Source organism: Muntiacus reevesi, chromosome 16 (genome assembly GCF_963930625.1).
Source record: "Muntiacus reevesi chromosome 16, mMunRee1.1, whole genome shotgun sequence".
NCBI lineage: Eukaryota > Metazoa > Chordata > Mammalia > Artiodactyla > Cervidae > Muntiacus > Muntiacus reevesi.
In genome coordinates this window covers 11,749,856-11,771,836 of record NC_089264.1, presented here as the reverse complement: position 1 = coordinate 11,771,836, position 21,981 = coordinate 11,749,856, and the positions used below count along the sequence as shown (strand labels likewise).

General features: G+C 39.6%; 1 protein-coding gene and 1 non-coding gene across 9 annotated transcripts in view; both read right to left on the bottom strand.

Annotated features, from left to right (window-relative positions):
- Positions 1–21,718, bottom strand: part of CAMK2D (calcium/calmodulin dependent protein kinase II delta) — a 300,110-nt gene extending 278,392 nt beyond the window's left edge. For 5 of the 8 annotated variants that reach the window (XM_065907119.1, XM_065907123.1, XM_065907121.1 and 2 more), the window contains exons 1-2: positions 21,008–21,718; positions 19,311–19,405 (exon numbers count right to left, since the gene is read on the bottom strand). In XM_065907119.1, the coding sequence (XP_065763191.1) occupies positions 19,311–19,405; positions 21,008–21,072 (160 nt within the window). In that variant the 5' untranslated portion in view covers positions 21,073–21,718. Of the gene's footprint in view, positions 1–18,966; positions 19,235–19,310; positions 19,406–21,007 lie in introns of those variants that run through there. The other 3 variants (XM_065907124.1, XM_065907125.1, XM_065907126.1) reach the window with 3 other exon arrangements.
- On the bottom strand, positions 944–1,050 carry LOC136148177 (U6 spliceosomal RNA). The gene has a single exon (XR_010659462.1). It is a non-coding gene; the product is annotated as a U6 spliceosomal RNA (small nuclear RNA).
- Positions 21,719–21,981: the final 263 nt, after the last annotated feature.

Genomic DNA, 21,981 nt, shown 5'->3' with positions numbered 1-21,981 from the left:
GAGTTGGCAGGTGAAAGAAGGGAGTTGGGAATGGGGAATAAGTTGCTAATAGGTAAGAGGTTTCTCTGGAGGATGAGGAATCTTACATTTAACACATCAAAAACCTGAACTCTCGATTTCCCACCACAATCTAATTCTATTCCACTATTGCCCATCTCAGTTAACAGCAAAATCACTGGACAGTTGATCTGGCTATAAATCTAGTAGCCATGCCTCTCCCCTTTCCTTCTCAATTCACAATCTTTCCATCAACAAGTCCTATATTTTCTCCTTCCAAAATACATCCTTCTTACTATATCTACTGCCACTTTCCCATCCCTCATAGGCTTCAAGAGTCTGCTAGTCTTTTTTTTCACTCACACATCCAATTTTTTTTTCACATATGGTGGCCAGAGAAAGATTTTTCAGACAAAATCTAGTCATATCACTTCCCTGCTAACCCTCAATATGACTTCAGTCACTCAGTTCAGTCACTCAGTCGTGTCCGACTCTTAGCAATCCCATGGACTGCAGCACGCCAGGCTTCCCTGTCCATCACCAACTGCCGGTGCCTACTCAAACTCATGTCCATCGAGTAGGTGATGCCATCCATCCAGCCATCTCATCCTCTGTCGCCCCCTTCTCCTCCTGCCTTCAGTCTTTCGCAGGATCAGGGTCTTTTCCAAGGAGTCAGTTCTTCACATCAGGTGGCCAAAGTATTGGAGTTTCAGCTTCAGCATCAGTCCTTCAAAGAATATTCAGGACTGATATCCTTTAGGATGGACTGGTTGGATCTCCTTGCAGTTCAAGGGACTCTCAAGAGTCTTCTCCAACACCACAGTTCACAAACATCAATTCTTTGATGCTCAGCTTTCTTATTTTTTTTTTTTTTTAGTCTTGGAAATATTTATTTTGATGAAGTTCTTTTTTTGGGGGGGGAATTAAGTATTTTATTATATTTTTTAAAAACATGGAACACTTTACGAATTTGCGTGTCATCCTTGCGCAGGGGCCATGCTAATCTTCTCTGTATCGTTCCAATTTTAGTATATGTGCTGCCGAAGCGAGCACCTCAGCTTTCTTGAACTGTGGTGTTGGAGAAGACTCTTGAGAGTCCCTTGAACTGCAAGGAGATCCAACTAGTCCATCCTAAAGGAAATCGGTCCTGAATATTCATTGGAAGGACTGATGTTGAAGCTGAAGCTCCAATAGTTTTGCCACCTGATGTGAAGCACTGACTCATTTGAAATAAGACCCTGATGCTGGGAAAGGTTGAAGGCGGGAGGAGAAGGGGACCACAGAGGATGAGATGGCTGAATGGCATCATCAACTCAATGGACATGAGTTTACGTAGACTCCGGGAGTTGGTAATGGACAGGGAGGCCTGGCGTGCTGCAGTCCATGGGGTCTCAAAGAGTCAGACACAACTGAGCAACTGAACTGAACTGATAAGCTAGCTCATCTTGGCTGTTTTATTGCCAACCTTTAATAAGGTTTATTATCATGAACACTGGTTTTATGTGCCTTTGCTTACTTTCCTATCTGCATACCTCTGGTTCATTGACTATAATGATAAGGACTTTTGGTTAGATAAGTTGTTTTTTTTAATTGGAGGATAATTGTTACACAACATTGGGTTGGTTTTTGCTATACACCAACATGATCAGTCACAGGTATACACTTGTTCCCTCTCTCTTGAACTCCCCCTCCCATCTCCCACCCCCTCTCCCTCCAGGTTAGATAAGTTTTCCCTAAAGCATTGACATAGTGAATAATTTTCATAAAAGTTTGTGTAATTTTTCAGTTTTTCTAAGTTCACTACAGAGGCAGTGAACCCAAAGATTGTTGTTGAGGTAGATGTGATCAGAATGTGTTTCCTTTTTTCTTTTTACAGAAAATATTTTCCCACACCTGTATTGATTTCCCTGTTCTTTTTCCCTTTGCTATTACTATTGATGTTTAGTATCTAGTTAACCCTACTTTTCTCTTCCTTTACCACCTGATTTCCCACAAACAACATTGTGGCTTGACTTCTCACTTCTAACTTCTAGAAGACATCTTTACACCTTTCTGGAAATTTGGTATCTTTTATGCTGAATTCTTTGATGCCCTGGATGTTATTTCTCTCGTTCCCAAGGGGTCTCATGTCTAACTTGACCCCATTATATCAGTCCTCATTCATTCACTTATTTATTGAACACACATTTGTTGAGCAGCTACTGTGAGTGGGCACAGTTCTAGATTCTAAAAATAAAAACTTGGTATGAGAGAGGCTGGAGGAGCCATTTGTATAGATAAGTGCTATGCAGTAAGTAAAACAGGGCTGTAAGTTAGTAACTTCAAGTGGAGTTAGTTTGGAGAGGCCTCTCTGAGGATGTTTGCATTTGAGCTAAGACATTAATCATGAGAAGAAGCAAACGATGAGAAAATATGAGAAAGGGACGTTCCAACTCAAAAGACCAAGGTGACAATGAGCTTACGTAGGAGTAGGAGGAAAGTCATTACATCTAGAGTGTAATTAGCCAGGAGGAGAGAAGTGCACAGTGATCTTTGGGAGGTGGGCAGAGGGTGGATTGGGTAGAGTCTTTCAGCCAGTATCAAAGAGTTCAAATCTTATTTTAAAGCAGTGGTAACTCTACATTCAGAAAACTAAGATCATGGCATCTGGTCCCATCACTTCAGGGCAAATAGATGGAGAAACAATGGAAACAGAGACTTTATTTTGGGGGGGCTCCAAAATTACTGCAGATGGTGACTGCAGCCCTGAAATTAAAGGATGCTTGCTCCTTGAAAGAAAAGCTATGACCAACCTAGACAGCATATTAAAAAGTAGAGATATTACTTCGCCAACAAAGGTCCGTCTAGTCAAAGCTATGGTTTTTCCAGTAGTCATGTATGGATGTGAGAGTTGGACTATAAAAAGCATCAATTCTTTGGCACTCAGTTTTTATAGTCCGACTCTCACATCCATACATGACTACTAGAAAAACCATAGCCTTAAGTATATGGACCTTTGTTGGCAAAGTATGTCTTCACAGTATTTCATATTCCTGATCTATAATAATTTTTCTCCATAAGCAGCGGTTTCCTACTGATGAAATGATATACAACTCAAACATTAAAAGCTGCCTGCAGAGTGTTTTGTTTATTTAGAGGAATTGAATAAAACTGATAGAAATAGCTGATTTAGATGGTGAACTGAAGATTCCCCAGGCTTCCCTTTCAGTTAGGAAAAGAAATTTGCTACCAAACATTCCAAAATGGTATAATTCTGGCTGTCATTCCTGTAGAATAAAATCTTCTTCCCAATTTTCTGCTTTCTGACTTCCTTCACACCTCCTCTGTCCTGCCAGATATACCCTAGGAAGAACAGAACAGAACGACAACAACAAGGGCTTTTGCTTTACCTAGGGTTCCCTGGTGGCTCAGATGGTAAAGAATCTGCGGGCAATGTGAGAGACCTGGGTTTGGTCCATGGGTCTGGAAGATCCCCCAAAGAAGGGAATGGTTGCCCACTCCAGTATTCTTGCCTGGAGAATCCTACGGACAGAGGAGCCTGGTGGGGTCCATGGGGTCACAAAGAGTCAGACACGACTGAGTGACTTAACACTTTCACTTTCAGGGTTGGATTTAAATTCTAGGTATTCTATTCTTACTAGCTGTACAAATTAATGATTTTTTTTTTTTTTTTAAAGGAAGCGAAACCTTCCCCTTTAAATGTTTAAAAAGTGCCAGCATCTCAGTCGCCTGACCCTGTTGAGCCCTAGGTAGTGGGGGGCTAGATTCAAGGCCATGCTCACTGTACCTGTTAGTGATCTACTGCACACTGCTATGGGGGGACCCCTCACTACAACCCCCAAGGGCCATCTCAAATCTGTTCTCTCAATCTTGCTTCCATTTCTCCTATTGTCAGCTGAACTGCATCCCTCTTCTCCACTCCCAACATCTGGCTCCTTGAGAAAGAAGACTGTCCTTTCCCCACACATGCCCAACAACCTCCAGGACTCCACCCCTGCATTTACCCTCTTTCCTAACATTATTATTTTCCAGGGATTCTTTTTCCTCTACCTTCAAATAAGCTCCAGTTTTATTTATCACCAAAGTTAATTCCCTTGACCTGGTTAATCCCTGAAATCACCCCTTGGCATATGTGTCTGTGTCTCTCTTCCTGTTTTATTAAACCAGCAGGTTTTACATGTTATCTCCATTTATTCTTTAATCCAAAGAACTAGCTTCTTTTTTTCTTTATCCATTTGTGAAATATTTATTAAATACCAATGATATTTCACACAATATGCTCAGTTAGGAGGAGGTAAAGATGAATAACAGACTAGCCTGATCCTCATAACTGCTTCTGTCACACGACTGAAATTCCGCCATCTGGAAAACCAAGACCTTTTCTCAGTCTGCATTTCTTTCCATTTCTTTGTAACATCGAACATGACTAGCCATCCCCTTTGCAAAAACTCTCAAGAGTTCAAAGCACTGCATTTTCCTTTTCTGACATATCCTTTCACTTCTTTTGAACTAATTCTACTTCCTCCTTTCATCTATTAAAATGAAGGTATTCCCCCAACCACGATCCTATACTCTCTTCTCTTTTCTACCTTCTCTCCTCTGTGATCTTTTCCACTAGTGTATCTTTTATTATCTTCTCTGGGCAGACAAGTCACAAATAGCAACTAATTTGATTACTGCAGTTTATTACAGATTAAAAACAAACAAAAAACAAGGTTTGGAAAGGTTAGGAAGTTCACCCAGGATCACAAGAAGTAGGAAGTGGTAAAGACAAGCAGATGCTCTTAATCTATAGAGTACACTGCACTGCTTCCTGTGGCTCTTTCTCAAGGACCCCACTCAATTTTCAATGGTTCTTTAAGTGTTTCTACCTGAATATAGACTGGGGGCTTACAGGTGGCACTAGCGGTAAAGTGCCCACCTGCCAATGCAGGAGATGGAAGAGATGCCGGTTCAATCCCTGGGTCGGGAAGATCCCCTGGAGGAGGGCATGGTAAACCCATTCGAGTATTCTGGCCTGGAGAATCCCATGGACAGAGGAGCCTGGCGGGCTACAGTTCAAGGTTGCACAGTCGGACGTGACTGACGCGATTTAGCACACACAGGCAGATTAAACACATGTCAATTCATCATCGGCCTTCATCAAAATCAGTCCTTGATTTTGATTTCTCAATTTGCTTTATGAAAACTTCAATTTTCCCCACGATTCAACTTGAAACCCCAGTCAGCCTTATCCTTTATTATCTTAAGCTTTCAGAATTTCAATATCTTATACTCTATGCTAATCCATCCTGCTTACTCACTACTGCCAAGTAATGTCTTAGATGTCCTCTTTAAAGCAGTCTCCATTGTATTTTAGACAATGTTATCAACTTGGCAATCAGAGACCTTCATGTTTTCAAACTTTTTCCCCTAATATCCCACAGATCCTCTATCTTTTGCCCAAGCATTACATGACTTTCTGCATCTGTGTCCTTTATCTTTCTCCCTTTCTTCCACCCATCTATCTTAACTTCTACTTCCTCAATGTTTCTTCTCCTACTTCCACAATGAAGTGTCACTACTAGGTACAATGAGTACACTACTTTCTGCTGCTACCTATCTTCCTCTCTTCTATAATCATGTGTGTCTCCTATTCTCTGAACCAAGCTCTAAGTTTTTTGTGTGGGAACTGAGCATATTCTGTTATTTTCATGCCGCCTACAGTTCGCTTTTTTACAGGCATAACAAATGGTTCTCCTCTGACATCTTTTAGGGAACATGCTAACCTTGCTTTCTTTCCTCACCAATAATATATACAGGCCATCATAGTCCTCATTATTAAGTGTTACGCTCCCACAGGTACATAACCATACAGGGGGAAAGAGGCAGACCGTACTTTCCTGGGGATAAAGCAGGGGATGTGTATGTGCTCAGTCGCCCAGTGGGTCGACCCTTTGCAACCCCATGGGCTCCTCTGTCCGTGAGATTCTCCTGGCAAGAATATTGGACTGGGTTGCCATTTCCTCCTGAGGGGATCTTCTCCACCCAGGGATCAAACTTGCATCTCCTGTACTGCAGACAAGATTCTTTACCTCTGAGCCACCGGGGAAGCCCAAAGCAGATATAAAATGTTCTAATGATAGAACATTTTTATAGGAATTAGGGCTATTGACTCAGAAAATGAAAGTCTCTCCGTCGTGTCCGACTCTTTGCGACTCCATGGACTATACAGTCCTGGAATTCTCCAGGCCAGAAAACTGGAGTGGGTAGCCTTTCCCTTCTCCAGGGGATCTTCCCAACCCAGGGATTGAATTGGGGTCTCCTGCATTGCAGGCAGATTCTTTACCAGCTGAGCTATCAGGGAAGCCCACTGTCGCAGAGACCTAGCCAAATTCCAGTCCAGGTAGTTCATGCCTTGCTCCCTAGATCCCTCTGCTGTTTCAGCTGGGTATGCTGGCTCCTCCACTCCCTAGCCCGGGTGGGAATGTAATGCGCTCTGTGAAGCAGCTGCGATGTGCCACCCAGGAAGACAGGTCTCACAGCACTAGGCACAAGAATCCCGAGGGTCCCTCATGCACACCCTAGAAGTACTGTGGGACCTAGTTAGGGAATGTCTGAAATCCCAGAAGGAGAGATGCTAAATAAGCTTTGGTATGAGCCACAGAATTTTTCAAAAGACATTTCTCACCTCCCTCCACCCTTCCTCCCCCAAAGCCTGCTACAGACAGTATGAATGAAACACTTGCATCCGGGATGGAGGAGAAATTATCCTCTCAAAGCTCAGTGCTATTTTTAAAACTCACCCTTTGTGTGTTCACTGTATATTTCTAACCCTGGTATCTCTAAATCTGGATTTAGTTGGTTTAGATTAAACATAAAGTCTCTACCTAAAATAGTCTCCTACCTAAAATAGTTTCTCAGAGTTTGTAAAAGGTCAACACATACTTACTTCATCTTATAAAATCATTATTACTTTAAAAGATCAAGTATCTCAGTGATACTTTAGCCACTCCTGTCCATGCCTGAAGCGCTTTCTCTTTACAATGTCACTGGCAGATTAGTGACTATGAGCGCTAAATAGAACACACAGCGCTATAACTAATCCAATAATTGGTTCTCTGTCAAGATGAGACATATATTTTCTTTCAAATAGACTTAAGGTTAACAATTTTTATTTCCCCTGTTCCTGATCATAAACACATAAGAAGCAAGGGGCAAAGTCAATCCAAAGAATATTTTTTCCTAAAGATAATTATGTGCAAAGCATATAAATATTAGTGAAAGTAGGTCTTAGTCCTATTTATACAGGAGTCAAGTAACACTCTGACAGTTTTTTCCCTCTCTAATTCTACTAGAATGAAAACTGGCCAGAAATCAGGCGCTCTATGCTCAGATAACAGAAGTAGACTTTGACCTTGAAATCCTGCTGACAATCTGGAATTAGGATTTTTCCCACCCTACCTTCTAACGACTATAACAACCTTGAGTCACTGCTTTTGAAGTCAAAGAAGGCTTCCTCCTCAACAAAGCTCCTATGTCAATACAAAAAAATTCTACTCTAAATTATATATATGTATATATTTTTATATATATGCACACAGAGACACACATTGAGTAAAACAATATTATTCCCTTTAAACAAGTAATATAGTACTTAAAACAAAACTGGAGAGATCTTACAAATTAAAATATTTTATAGATGCTAGGTTCCCTGTAATAATAAAAGGAAAATATTGCACAGTTAAGCATAGCTAGGGAGGTTAATCAGCACTTCAAGTTATCTTCTTAATAAATGTGAGTTTTTCCCCATTATGTAAATGAAAGGAATAAATGACTATTTTCCAGCCATCAGCTTGTGCTGAACTATATATCATATCAGAATTAATCTGCTAATTTTGAGCTTTTGAAACAATATAATGTACACAAATCTAACAGTTAAAAATTCTGGGTCTCTAAATATGTATTCATTTACCATGATATGATATAGTTTTAGAAGTTATTTATTCATTCATTTATTCAATAAATATGTGTGAAGGGTGCCAGGCACTATTCTAGACACTGGAAATTCAGGCAGTGAATGTCAATACCACTTTTAGACACCATACTTACTTTTGGTTTTAAACCAAAATCTACATTTTTTAAACAATTATCAATCCAGTATCACAACTGCAGAAATCATCTAGCTTTTCTTGTTCATAAACACAAATGGGATTACCTAGGCCACGTTTAATACTGGTTCACTTTTTAAAAAATCCACTGTAATTATCCTCCTGTCCTTTTTCTTCCAGTTACTCTTTTTTTTTTTTTTGTATTTGCCCCAAAGCTACATAAAACAAAACGTAAGGTAGATAAGACGTTGTTATTCCTCTTATCAGCTGTTTATACCTAATGACTCAGGGCTGTAAAACCCCAGAAGCCCACCTTATTTAATACCTTCCCACAGATTCTGTCACATTTAAATGAGTCACTGAAAGAAGAAACTGCACCTCTTCTCATCAGTGTCTGCATACTTTCACAAAACTTTATAAACCGTGTAAGCTGATCACTCAGGGTTACAAAATAGTTATCTACTTTCCAGTTCTCTCTTTATTAGCACTTACTGATTTCCTTGTGTCTCAGTATTGTAATTTTTCTATCCCTCTTTAAATTCAAAACTGTCATTTTCAAAATCCAGTTCCAAGATCACCTCCTCTGAAGTTCTCCCTTTCCTTTCAAACAACAGTTACCTCCTTACACCCCAGAATGAGTAAACATTTGCATTGTCTCACTTATCAACATGCTTTGATAACTTATTTGACTCCACATCTACTTTGCCTTGAAATGAAGGACCTTTATCTTTGTATCTTTGTCTATCTAGCAGGGGGTGTGGAACAAGGTAACTGTTCTTTTGCTACACTGAAATTAAGAATCATGTTCCCCAAAATTCAGTTTTACTAGCAAACTTAAGTATTACTGGCAGAAACGTACAAAGCCTGGAGAATGCAATCTGGCAACATTTATCAAGAATTTTAATAATTCAATCCTCTAACTCATTAGTTCTCCTTTATGGATACTCCCAAAGAAAAGAATTAGAAATATGAAAAAGTTTTACAAAACAACATTTACTATTGTCATTTATCATAGCAAAGAATAATAATAATAAACAGCAATAATAAACTGATGTTTTACTTAGTGAAGTGTAATTCAAAGGATTTGTAGTCACATAGGGAAACTTTATAAAATTAAGTCAAAAGACAGGACAAAAAATTGTGTATTTAAGTCCAGTATTCTGAAAAATTAGAAAGAAAGAAAACAAAATCTTTACAATAATGTTTGGGGTGACTTAACTTTGAATGTGTTTTCTTTCTGTTTTTCCCCAATTCGGTAACATTTTTATAATATTTTAAAATATCTCTAATCTAAATTGGTAACAAATAATAAAAAATGGATTTTAGAGGTTTATCCAAAGTGTACAAGTCTCTCTGCAACAAATATGATCTTTATAATCTTTATATATATAAACCTTTGATATAAAAGCATATATAATTTGTTTTACTAAAATAAAAAATTCATCATAGTTTCTACAAAATGGCCAGAATGTTCAGCTGAATTTCACAAATCACTTCTGCCACACCTGACCTTTAAGCTGCCATTTAAAAATATGATCAAAATTCTTTCATGAAAAGAACATATTTTCTAAAATATATAACAAAACTATAAAGTTATAGCATTGTGAAATTCCCCATTTCCTATTACATATCATACAAAAAAAAGTTCCCTGAAGAGGAAACACAAACGCTTTAAGATGTGTTCCCTTTTCTAATATTGAAATAAGTACACTTTGCAGTCCTTTTACCAAGTTTCAGAACTGATAGACACTGCAGCCTCTAACTACCTTTATTAAAATATCCAATAATCACTCTAAGCAAATAATATCCATGATTCACATATCCAAAACTCTATAAAACATTACAAAAATGCTTTTCGAAGTGAGCTCTGTTAAAAGATAAGTGAAAAAGTAACTACCTTTGGAGAAGTGAAAGTGAAAAGTCGCTCAGTCGTGTCTCTTTGTGACCCCATGGACTGTAGCCCACTACACTCCTCCATCCATGGAATTTTCTAGGCAAGAGTACTGGAGTGGGTTGCCATTTCCTTCTCCAGGGGATCTTCCCAACCCGGGGATCGAACCTGGGTCTCCCATATTGCGGGCAGATGCTTTACCGTCTGAGCCAAGAACGAACCAAAAATTTTAAAACCCATTTTTTAAAATTTAATAATGACATGAATCTGGCATTACTGAAGAGGTACTGATGGACACACAATAAAAATGCTACCCCATATTATTGAATCACTTCACATGGTTAATAAAAAAGAAAATGCAGTAAGAATTTATATACAGTTGCCCCAAAATTTACAGAATTTACAGAATGTCCAACTCCAACGAAGGATAATCTGTCATCTGAAAACTAACGGAATAATTAGAAAATTGTGAATAACTGGGAATTAATTCATTCAGTTAATGAATACCACCTGACACGAAAGCCTCAGGTCAATTTTCATTTATTTCATATGTCGCAGTCTTTTGTTAATCATAAGTCTATTTCAAGAGACACAATCTTTTTTTTTACCCATTCAGTTGTCCATTTATTCAACAAACATTTACAAGTATATTCAATACTGTAATTACTGTGCCAGGCACAGATCCAAAGATAAGTTTTAAAATGTCCACAAAATGCTTGAAAGTTACAACAGAAATAACCACAATATAAGAGGAGAAGTGTGACAAGCTCCTAAAGAAACATGAAAAAGCTATTCAGAGGATAAGAAAAATAATCATATCTGAAGCAAAGGAGGAGTGGAAAAGTCAGAGACGGCTTCACAGAGGAGGCAATGCCTGAATTGGGTCTTAAAGGAGAGAGGATTTCAACAGTATAGGTGTCCTCGCTGCATCTGCAGGGTAGATCAGGAGTTTCTTCCTTTGAACAGGCTGTTTCCCTCTGCCTGGCCAACCATTTCTCCCTTTTCTGTCAGGTTCACTTATCATTCCAAACACAATCTCACCCATAAATCTCTTCAGGAAATCTACGATACCAATCACCTCCAACCCGTATCTACTATACACGGAGGGCCCTGTGAATACCTCTAGTACAGCCCTTAAAAGCTATGGACACTATATTTATCAGTCATATCAGCTTCAGGCTCCTCTGTCCATGGGATTTCTCAGGGAAGAATACTGGAGTGGGTTCCATTCCCTTCATACCTTTATACTATTTGTGGGTTTGATCCCTGGGTGGGAAAGATCCTCTGGAGAAGGGAATGGCAACCCACTGAGTATTCCTGCCTGGAGAATCCCATAGACAGAGGAGCCTCAGTTCAGTTCAGTCGCTCAGTCGTGTCTGACTCTTTGTGACCCCATGGACTGCAGCACGCCAGGCTTCCCTGTCTATCACCAAATCCCAGAGCTTGCTTAAACTCATGTCCATCCAGTCGGTGATACCATCCAGCCATCTCATCCTCTGTCATTCCCTTCTCCTGCCTTCAATCTTTCCCAGCATCAGGGTCTTTCCATTGAGTCAGTTCTTCACAATAGGTAGCCCAAGTATTGGAGTTTCAGTTTCAGCATCAGCCCTTCCAATGAATATTCAGGACTGAGTTCCTTTAGGATGGACTGTTTGGACCTCCTTGCAGTCCAAGGGACTCTCAAGAGTCTTCTCTAACACCACAATTCAAAAGCATCAATTCTTCAGTTCTCAGTTTTCTTTATAGTCCAACTCACACTCACATCCATACATGACTACGGGAATAAACAAAGCTTTGACCAGATGAAACTTTGTTGGCAAAGTAATGTCTCTGCTTTTTAATATGCTATCTAGGTTAGTGATAACTTTCCTTCCAAGGAGTAAGTCTTTTAATTTCATTGCTGCAATCACCATCTGCAGTGATTTTGGAGCCCAGAAAAATAAAGTCAGCCACTGTTTCCACTGTTTCCCCATCTATCTGCCATGAAGTGATGGGACCGGATGCCATGATCTTAGTTTTCTGAATGTTGAGCTTTAAGCCAACTTTTTCACTCTCCTCTTTCACTTTCATCAAGAGGCTCTTTAGTTCTTCTTCACTTTCTGCCATAAGGGTGGTGTCATCTGCATATCTGAGGTTATTGATATTTCTCCTGGCAATCTTGATTCCAGCTTGTGTTTCATCCAGCCCAGCATTTCGCAAGATGTACTCTGCATGTAAGTTAAATAAGCAGGGTGACAACATACAGTCTTGACGTACTCCTTTCCGGATCTGGAACAAGTCTGTTGTTCCATGTCCAGTTCTAACTGCTGCTTCTTGACCTGCATACAGATTTCTCAGGAGGCAGGAAACAGAGTCTGGTATTTCCATCTCTTTAAGAATTGTCCAGTTTGTTGTGATCCACACAGTCAAAGGCTTTGGCATAGTCAATAAAGCAGAAGTAGATGTTTTTCTGGAACTCTCTTGCTTTTTTGATGATCCAACAGATGTTGGCAATTTGATCTCTGGTTCCTCTACCTTTTCTAAATCCAGCGTGAACATCTGGAAGCTCACGGTTCACATACTGTTGAAGCCTGGCTTGGAGAATTTTGAGTATTACTTTGCTAGTGTGTGAGATGAGTGCAATTGTGTGGTAGTTTGAACATTCTTTGGCATTGCCCTTCTTTGGGATTGGAATGAAAACTGATCTTTTCCAATCCTGTGGCCACTGTTGAATTTTCCATATTTGCTGGCATATCGAGTGTAGCACTTTCACAGCATCATCTTTCAGGATTTGAAATAGCTCAACTGGAATTCCATCACCTCCACTAGCTCTGTAGTGATGCTTCTTAAGTAAGGCCCACTTGACTTTGCATTCCACGATGTCTGGCTCTAGATGGGTGATCACACCATCGTGGCATCTGGGTCATGATGATCTTTTTTGTATAGTTCTTCTGTGTATTCTTGCCACCTCTTTTTAATATCTTCTCTCTCTGTTAGGTCCATACCATTTTTGTCCTTTATTGTACGCATCTTGCCTAGCAGGCTACAATCCATGGGGTCGCAAAGAGTTGAACACGACTAAAGCAAGTTAGCACACACTACTTGCTATACCTAAGAGTTGTTTTTCCAACAATAAAAAGTTTAACAGTTTTTAATTTTTCTTTCATTTGCTACACTTCCGTGCGAATTGACACACATAATGGTGCTGTCCAAGAAGAAACAGCGCAAGAAACATCTGTCTTCCGTTCTTCACTGACCAAACAAAATGAGCCAGAGAAGGAGAATGCCTCTGTGAGCAGGTTTCCCTGGGCTTTGGTTAAGGGCTGAGTGCTTTTTTTGACCAACAAGTAAATCATTTAGAAGAAGTAATCCCAGGAACTCATTGTATATTAAGATATTTTTAATCAGTTAATATATTAAGTTCACCAAAGTATCTCATTCTTCTGTAATTACTTTCTACCATTTTAATAAGATTTTTTACTACATTGTTTTCCTTTCACAAATTGGCATGGGGATGCCTTTTGAAACTTCAATTTGATCTTATGTTAGTGCAGCAATTAAAACACTATCTTCTCTCACAAGCTGGAAACCCAAACAGTCAATTCCATACATTGTGTTGGAAATAAATAATGTATAAGACATAGTGCTTTTTATAAAGGAACTCAAAGTTTAGTGGGAAGATGAGTCAAGCACATACAGATCAATACAGAAAGGTTAAGTTCTCTATAACAGCAATAAGCAGGATGTGTGATGGCCAAGATTCAGGCTTTAGAGAGACAGAAAACTGGGCTGAAATTCTTGACTCTGCCATTTAGTAAGAGTAACTCTGAGTAACTATTTATAAATGGAGATAATATTGCCACTCTAAAGGCTGCAATGTGGATTAAATAAAATGTCTTGTAAATATATACATGTCACTTAGAAGGTATTCTTTAAATAATGGCTATAACATTTCTATTCGTTTATTATTATTGTTATTGATTTTGGTAGTAATAAGCAATCTCATATGTTGTTAACATGAGACAGTATTAGAAAAAGGGTTCACCTAACTAAAAAAAAAAAAATCAATTATAATGTTCCGTGATTGTGTATAAACAACAATGCGTGCTAAGTCACTTCAGTCTTGTCTGACTCTTTGCAACCCTATGGAATGTAGCCCACCAGGCTCCTCTGTCCATGGGATTCTCCAGGCAAGAATACTGGAGTGGGTTTCCATGCAATATATTGGATGGGATCTTCCAGGACCCAGGGGTCAAACCTACTTCTCTTATGTTTCCCGCATTGGCAGGTACCATTAGGGCCACCTGGGAAGCCCCAAACAACAATAGTTGATTTCAAAATCAAAACCAAACAAAAGAGTTGTGCTTTCCCTCCTCCAAACCTATCCGTTTCCCTATCCTAAAGAAAAAGGTTATAGCAGATGCAAGGTCTATGAGTTCACCTTAAGAAGTATTGAGATACCTACTTTAACTGGAATCATAATGTTATAATCTAAAAATCATAACCTAAAAAATTTCCTACAACAAAAACAACTTTTTACTGATAGTTTTAACAAAAGTACCAAAAGAATAAACTAACTTTCATTATAATCAGATATCTAAACCATTTTGAACACTCTCCAAATTGTTTATTTAGACTTTGGTACTTGAACCCATCTGCATTATGGTTTTAAATATTTAAATTTATATTATATAAAAGCTTTCCTTCATCTCCTTTGGCAGAAACAATCTTTTCCTCCTTGGAAATTCCACAGCACTTTATTCATGCTAGACTTAAAACACCACTTATATCTTCTATGATGTCTATTTGTGTAGATGGCCTTATTATTCCTAACATTCTGCCCACTTTTATCATTAAATATTTATCAAATAAAAACATAAAATGAGGTCACCTTTGTGAAGGTGCCTAGTAATCTATAAAGTAATGTAAAATATAAAGGTATATTTCAGAGTAAAAACATTTTGCTAAGACTCCATTTACTGTATCACAGTACAGTTCACTCAATGATACTATTATAACTTAAAAGCTTTAACACAGCCTTCCATGTAAACCATCAATTAACTGTCAATAATTTACGAAAAAAGAACACTATACACACCATACTCCAATAAATGAGAAGGGTCAGATATCTTAAAAAAAAAAAAAAAAGAAATACCAACCCAGCCCTAGAGACACTAGGAGTCGGCCTGCGTCTGTATCAACCTAAGAAAAAGACTTACAGATTAAGATTCTAATTAACAAAAGGAGTTAAATGTCCAAAAAAATCCTCTTATGTGCTTTATCATAATTTATGATGGAAAAAACTCAAAGTAATTACTATATTTTAATTTTTACATTGAGTTGATATCCTTACTTCGGAACATATATGCAGTATTAAGATTTCATAGCTGAGACCTAATTTTGTGTACATGGTCAAACAGTTCATAAAATCCTGATTCATGTTCTAGTAATATCAATCTAGGACTTACCAAAGCCAGCAAAGTCAAAGATCAAAATTATCCACTTGCATTGTATCTGAAATTTTACAGAACTATAAAATGAAACCCCTTTTTAACTTCAGCAATAGAGGTAAAATATACTTGTAATAACATTATTTCTAGCTTCCACTGTACTTTTTAATATTTTACAAAATAACAACATGGTGTATCACAGACTATATCATAAAAAATGGTTTCTAAAGATCAAAAAATTCATCATGAGATGAACGTCAAGAAATCAGTAGTGCCATAAAAAATCGTTTACCACAAGTTTTAAAATGAGAAAATCACATGTACTATTTCTAAAGACATCTAACCATCAGAAGCTTCAATCCATTGGATTCTGAACTGCAATCACAATCCTTCATGGACTTTTCATAATCTGACAATAACTTACAGTTATAAGAACATCAACATAGACAAAAAAATCAAAACAGCAAGGCAAACTAGCATTTGTTAACTACTAACCTAATTGATCAAAATGATAATTTCTCATTCTCATCCTAATAATATGAGAAAATTCTATTATCACTATCCACTATTTAGTAAGCACGTCTTCTTAGTAAATGTTAGCAAGCTGACAAAAAAAAAATTTAGAGGTCAGAAGTTACATATAAAATATCAGATGCTTGAAACATATCTACACTATTTTTCTTTTAAAAACAAGTCAATTATATTGGAATGTACCTCTCTATCTGATCCAATCATACAATAAATGCTCCTTGAATGTGTTACTGCAAAAGGAAAAATTCTTCAACACTGAGTCTCCCAAACATGATGTATGTGACTAACAGCTGAGAGGTGATGTGACTGAAACTGTTTGCCTGAAATCCACCAAGATAGAGGCACAGAACAATGCAGGTGACAGTATGTTTGGAGGTGCAAATTTGTCCAGTAATGTAGCCAAATTTTTGGCAATTCTCTAATGGTCTTAGATGTACAGACAATGGCCTTTCTTTTTCAGCTGTAATGTTACACTTAAAGAACTGAAACAAATAGGCATAAAACTGGGATTTATAAAAGGCATTTCAAATACAAACAAAAATTTGTACAAAAAATTTACATGTTTCACAAAATCTGCCATGTGCAACCAAAAAAAACCAAAACTGTCATTACCTTGGGGTGTAAATGCTATTTTGCATTTCATTCTACATTTCCCCTTAATTATTTAAATTTTTTTTCTGCAAAAGAAATTTTCTAAAATCATAATCTGGGAAGGGAGTGCTCTGAAAGGAGAATTTATATTTTTAACCATGAGCTCTTAGTATACAACCTTATGGACTTCTTTACATCCTGTATTTGCTTATTCTTAGGAATGAACTAGGTATCTAACTTCCTTACAAAACACTCAACAGCCACATGTGATTCTAGTCACTCTGTACTGGGCCCCCCTTAAATCCTTGATGGCGTAGAATGTTATAGTAAAAAAAAAAAAATGAAAGCATAGTGTTTTTCTTAAGACTTTATAGCTTGAGTAGAGGTTTAACAAATGTATACATGCATAGGTACAAATATTCTATAAACTACTCTAATCAGCATGACAATACAAAATAAACTGAACATTTTGAAGGAAAAGTACAACAATATCTTATAGGTGTGTAGTAACAGGTAAAATTGACACAGCATTTTGCATTTTAGAAGTGATTCTCATAAAATTCACTGAATCCTCAAAACAACCCATGACACCATACTCGGATTTTTTTCCCACACTTTCCTGAAGAACAACCTGAGGTCAAAAAAGTTACGTGACAGAACAAATTTACATACTGAGTACACTAGTAATAAAGTCAAGATTCAAATTGGGTTCTCAGAAGTAAATCAAGCCTGACAACTAGATTTATAATTTAAATTGTCACAATTTAATTTAATCTTTACAACAACCCAATGAGATAATAGCAGCTAATATTCATGGAATGCATGTTAAGTCACTTGTCACAAAAATCCTATAAAAGAGTTATTACTCAATTTTACAGATGAGAAAAGTAAGGCTCATGTAAAGTATGTAAACTGCACAAGATCACTCAAATCACAAGTAGAGGAATCATAACTTAAATCCAGGGCATCTAGTTCCAGAGTCACCTTCTTCACCTCATTCTTCAGCAGGTTAAGAAACTTGTTCAAAGTAACAAGAAAATTGCAAAGGGAGAACATGAAGCAAGCATTTTAGCCCTGACTACTTTCCTAAATGTAACTGGAACAATTAAGATCATTAAATCCAGAAGGGGCAAGGTAGCTTCGGGGTACATTGTTCTTGAAAGCAGAGTTTGAACAAGTGAGGAACATCAGCAGAAAAGCAGCAAGGGTTTCAGCAGCCTAGAGAAGACTTATCTTCACACGTTTGAAGCAAAAGTAAAGGGAAACGTATGTGAGCAGAGACAGGGGTGTTTACCGTCCTGGTGGAGCCGGTATGAAAGGTGGTGGATGAAAAGGATGATTCTAATTAAGAAATTAGTAAAAATGAAACACAAGACATTTACTTTAAGAGACAATTTTAAAGCCACAGAAAGATAGGGGATAGGTGTTCTAACACCTCTAAAAGAACTGATACTCCCACTCTTGCCAAAAGTACCAAGCATACAGGAAGGAATTATATACGCACTGAAAGAATCTGACTACATTTTTGCATTTTTCTTTTCTACACTGAAGTGTCATGTACAATAGCAACTCGTTTTCACCATTAAAAATCCTCCTGTGGAGTAGAGAGAAGTGGAAAAAGAGAACATAATTGAGCATAACGTGTATGCCATTAGTTCTCCTGTCCGGAATCTACAGTGCTGCTTACTTTTACACATAAGATGGTCCTCAGACTCATTAAAATCAGGTAAAAGAAATATAAACTTTCACTTAAATGAGTAAACTGAAATGTCAACCTAAAGTACACACTAAAAGCAGAATCTACAACAAAAAAATCATGGCAGAGACCAGACACAATGATACCAGATACCAGGAAGCAACACTTTTTAGAAGACAAATTAAAGAAGGAAAGCAGTCCTGATGGAATTTCTTTTCTCATTACTTAAATTAGGTCACTGAAATGGGCTTACACTATGGCATTTTCTTCATTTTAATTTCATCAAACCATAAATTCCCATGAAAATATTAATACCTTAGACACGTGCTCACAATAATTGGAATGCCTAACCTTTCAGTATAAGTACTTTTGCATGAGTTCAACAAAATAAAAAGAATGCAGTGAGACCCCTCCAAGTTTTTTGCTTATGTCAACAGCTATTTTATGAGTATGAATTATCTTTGCAGTTATAAAGCATGTGTAAAATACATTACATGAGTGAGAAGTCTTACTGCAGATGATCAAGTAAAGATCTAAACTGCACACAGAAACATCAAAATCAAGCTAAATTTCCTGGAATATAGCAACCATAAAATGTTCCTCCCAAAGCCATTACTGTTAAATATACCTTAATGAATTAAGTTCAAGTGTAACTACAATTGAAATACATGATTTAACTGAGTTATGACCTATTTTTTTCTCTCAAAAGCTAAAGGGAATAATGACAGTTGTGAGACTTACATTTTTCCATTCCAGGGTTTTTCTGAAAGTTATTTCACAGTGGAGCTAAAGGCAAAATGCACTTAGTGACATTTATTTGCTTTAAAATATAGTTAGTTATGCTATCACCCACAGAAAAGATAAGATTTTAATAACAATTTATCAAGTAACAATGTATTTGATCACATTTTTAAACTGCACAAACCAAGAAACATTCAGAAAGGAAACAATCTCAAAACGTAATATGATACCTACAGCTACAATTATAACTAACTTATTTACACAGAACACAACCAGCATACAACAGAACCAACAATCAACATGACAAATGCACAATTAACATATATGTGGTTGAGAATACCCACCCCTAGCAGAAAGCTTTTTGGTGTTGATAATTTTGGCAGCATATTCTTGTCCAGTAGGGATTTTCATACATCTTCTCACCACTGAGAATGCCCCCCTGAAAACCAATAATTAGCAGGTCATCAATATAATCAGCTTGAAATTCTATTAAAAACTAACATCTGAGTATTTTTATTGAATTTAGTGAATTGTCAAGTATCAGTGCACCGTATAGTAATATCTAGAAAACGAACAATTCTTCCTGGAAACTCAGACCTTCTTTAACGTTGAAAAACAAAAATAAATTTTACTTAACCGGGAGCACACAGTATTAATCAACAAAATGAAAGGAACTGCCAATTATGACGACTCTTGTTTGCATATGAAATTTGAAAACATTTTACAATTCACACTCACACAGTACCAAATGCTCTGAGAAAAAATCCTGCAAAGAACTGAAGAGGAGCAGCAAAAATCTGCTGCCTATTTATTTTGGTAGGAAAAAAAAATTAATGTGGCTCCAAGTAGGTAAATATGGCGATTGTTTTCATTAAAATAAATCTTAGGAACATTTGTGTGTGGTTTAACAAATCCTGCTGTGGTGATTTCTCTCTGCCCTGTTTTGGGCTGGGGGAGGGGAGAGATTTGAATTAAGCTGCTCTTCCGACATATTCTCCATGTTTTAACAGCAGACAACATAAATATATAGGGATATGATCTTCATTACATTTAAAAGATATTTACAAGTCCTTTAATTCAACTGTAGAAAACAACAACACACACATAAATGCACCTCTTAAGTAATGTTCGACATTAGCGATAGAGGAACTGGGGCTGGGTTTGATGCTACATAAATTAACGTTCACGGCTCGGCCCCTAGGTCCCTTTGCACAGGTTCTCACTAGGTCTCCTGTCCCTTCCTTAACATCGCCAAGTAGTTCTGTCGGTCAGGTGTAGAAGGTCGTTTAAACAACATACAACGTTAGGTTACCCCTGGGAAGCACTCTCCCGGTCTCCAGAGGGCTTTCCCACTGCCGGTGTAAATAAATCCTCCCAGAGAACTCGAAGATGTTCACGCAAATCCTAGGAAGGGTGATGATAAGCGGGTCATCTAGTGCAAGGAATAATAGTGGATATGGGACAGGGGGTCGAGCTCCTTTGGGAGGTTCTTTTCCTGGACAGAACAACTACTGGATGCGAAACAGACTCTACGCCAAGTTGAACTTTCGGCATCAATAAATATGGCACCGTCTGGGGCACTGAGTTCTCATCTGAACGTGGGTCGTAGGGCTGACTCGCCGGCGAACCCGGCGGCATCTCTATTTACAGAAAACGTGATCTATGTTGCATTTTACATGGGTTCTTGTTTCCTCTCCATACACACACGCGCACGCGCGCGCACACTTCTCAGGATGACAGCTACAACTGCAGGGATCGTAAATCCACTAAGTCTCTAATGCAGGAGGGTGGGGGAGCGGGAGAAGGTGGGCTAAGGATTATCAGAAAGGGCCACCGCCGGGGTGGAAGGTCTTTCCCCTTCGTCGTCCCCTCCTCTTACTAAAGACAACACCTTCCTCCGAGCCGACACACCGGGGCCCTCCTCCCTCTCCTCCCGTCTCCCTAACTCCCTCGCCCCACGCGGGAGGCCCGTGGGTCGGGGGTAACGCGACCCGCCCTCTGCTGGAAAGGGGACGTGCGAGTGCCCGGCAAAGGCGCTTACTTTCCGAGCTCCTCGAAAAGCTGATACTCGTCCGTGAACCTGGTGCAGGTGGTAGTCGAAGCCATCCTCGGTCCGGGCTGTCCCCCTGGCTGCGAGCGCGGCGGACCAGACGAGAGCAGACGCGCGGCTTCCCCGGGACTCGCCCCGCGGCGCTGTCACCCAGGGCCGCCCTCACTTTCCTCGTCCGAAAGTAGCTCGCCGGCGAGAGAGTGTGCGCAGGGGCGGGGCGGGAGGGGAGATGACCAGAGAGGGTGGCGTGGGGTCTCCTCCCTGCTGTCCGCCGATCCTCCTCCTCCTCCGGGCCTCGCTTCCTTCTTCTCCTCCCGACGCTCCCCCCACCCCTTTCTATCCCCTCTCCCCAGATGCAGGCGCAAAGTACTCAAGAAGAGGGGCCGGGAAATGGAAAACAGCCGGGCACGGGGCGAGAGGCGAGCAGTTGCGAAACGATCCGCACCGGGGCAGGAGGGGTAGAGGCGGAGGGGAGGGAGCCCGAGGGGGCGGAGGCCGCGGAGCCGGGAGCGGACAGCGCGAGCCCAGCTGCAGCTGTCAGCAGGCGCGGGCGCGGGGCGCGCCGGAGCCGGCCTCCCTCCCGCCCGCACCTCGGCAGCCTCGCGCCCCCACGAGCCCGCGGCGGCTCCGAGACTGCGCGGCGAGACGAAGAGCGCTCCGCTCGGGCGAAGCCTCGTCCGCCGTCCCCGGGCCTCCGGCTCCTCCCCAGCGCCTCCTCCCGCCGCTCCCTCCGCCTGCCCGCACCCCCTCCCCCCCGCAGCCCCCTCGTGCCGGTCCTATCCCTCCTGCTAGCGGCTCTCACCCTGTCCCCCCGCGGATTCCTCCTTCCCGCCCTCCCCGGGTCTCTCACGAGCGCACGCCCGTCTAGGGAGAGACCAGGTGGGTGGAGGAGGATGTGCGGGGGAGACGCCTGGAGAGAGTGTAGGTGAAGGAGGCGAGACGGGAAAATTACAGTTAAACCCGCA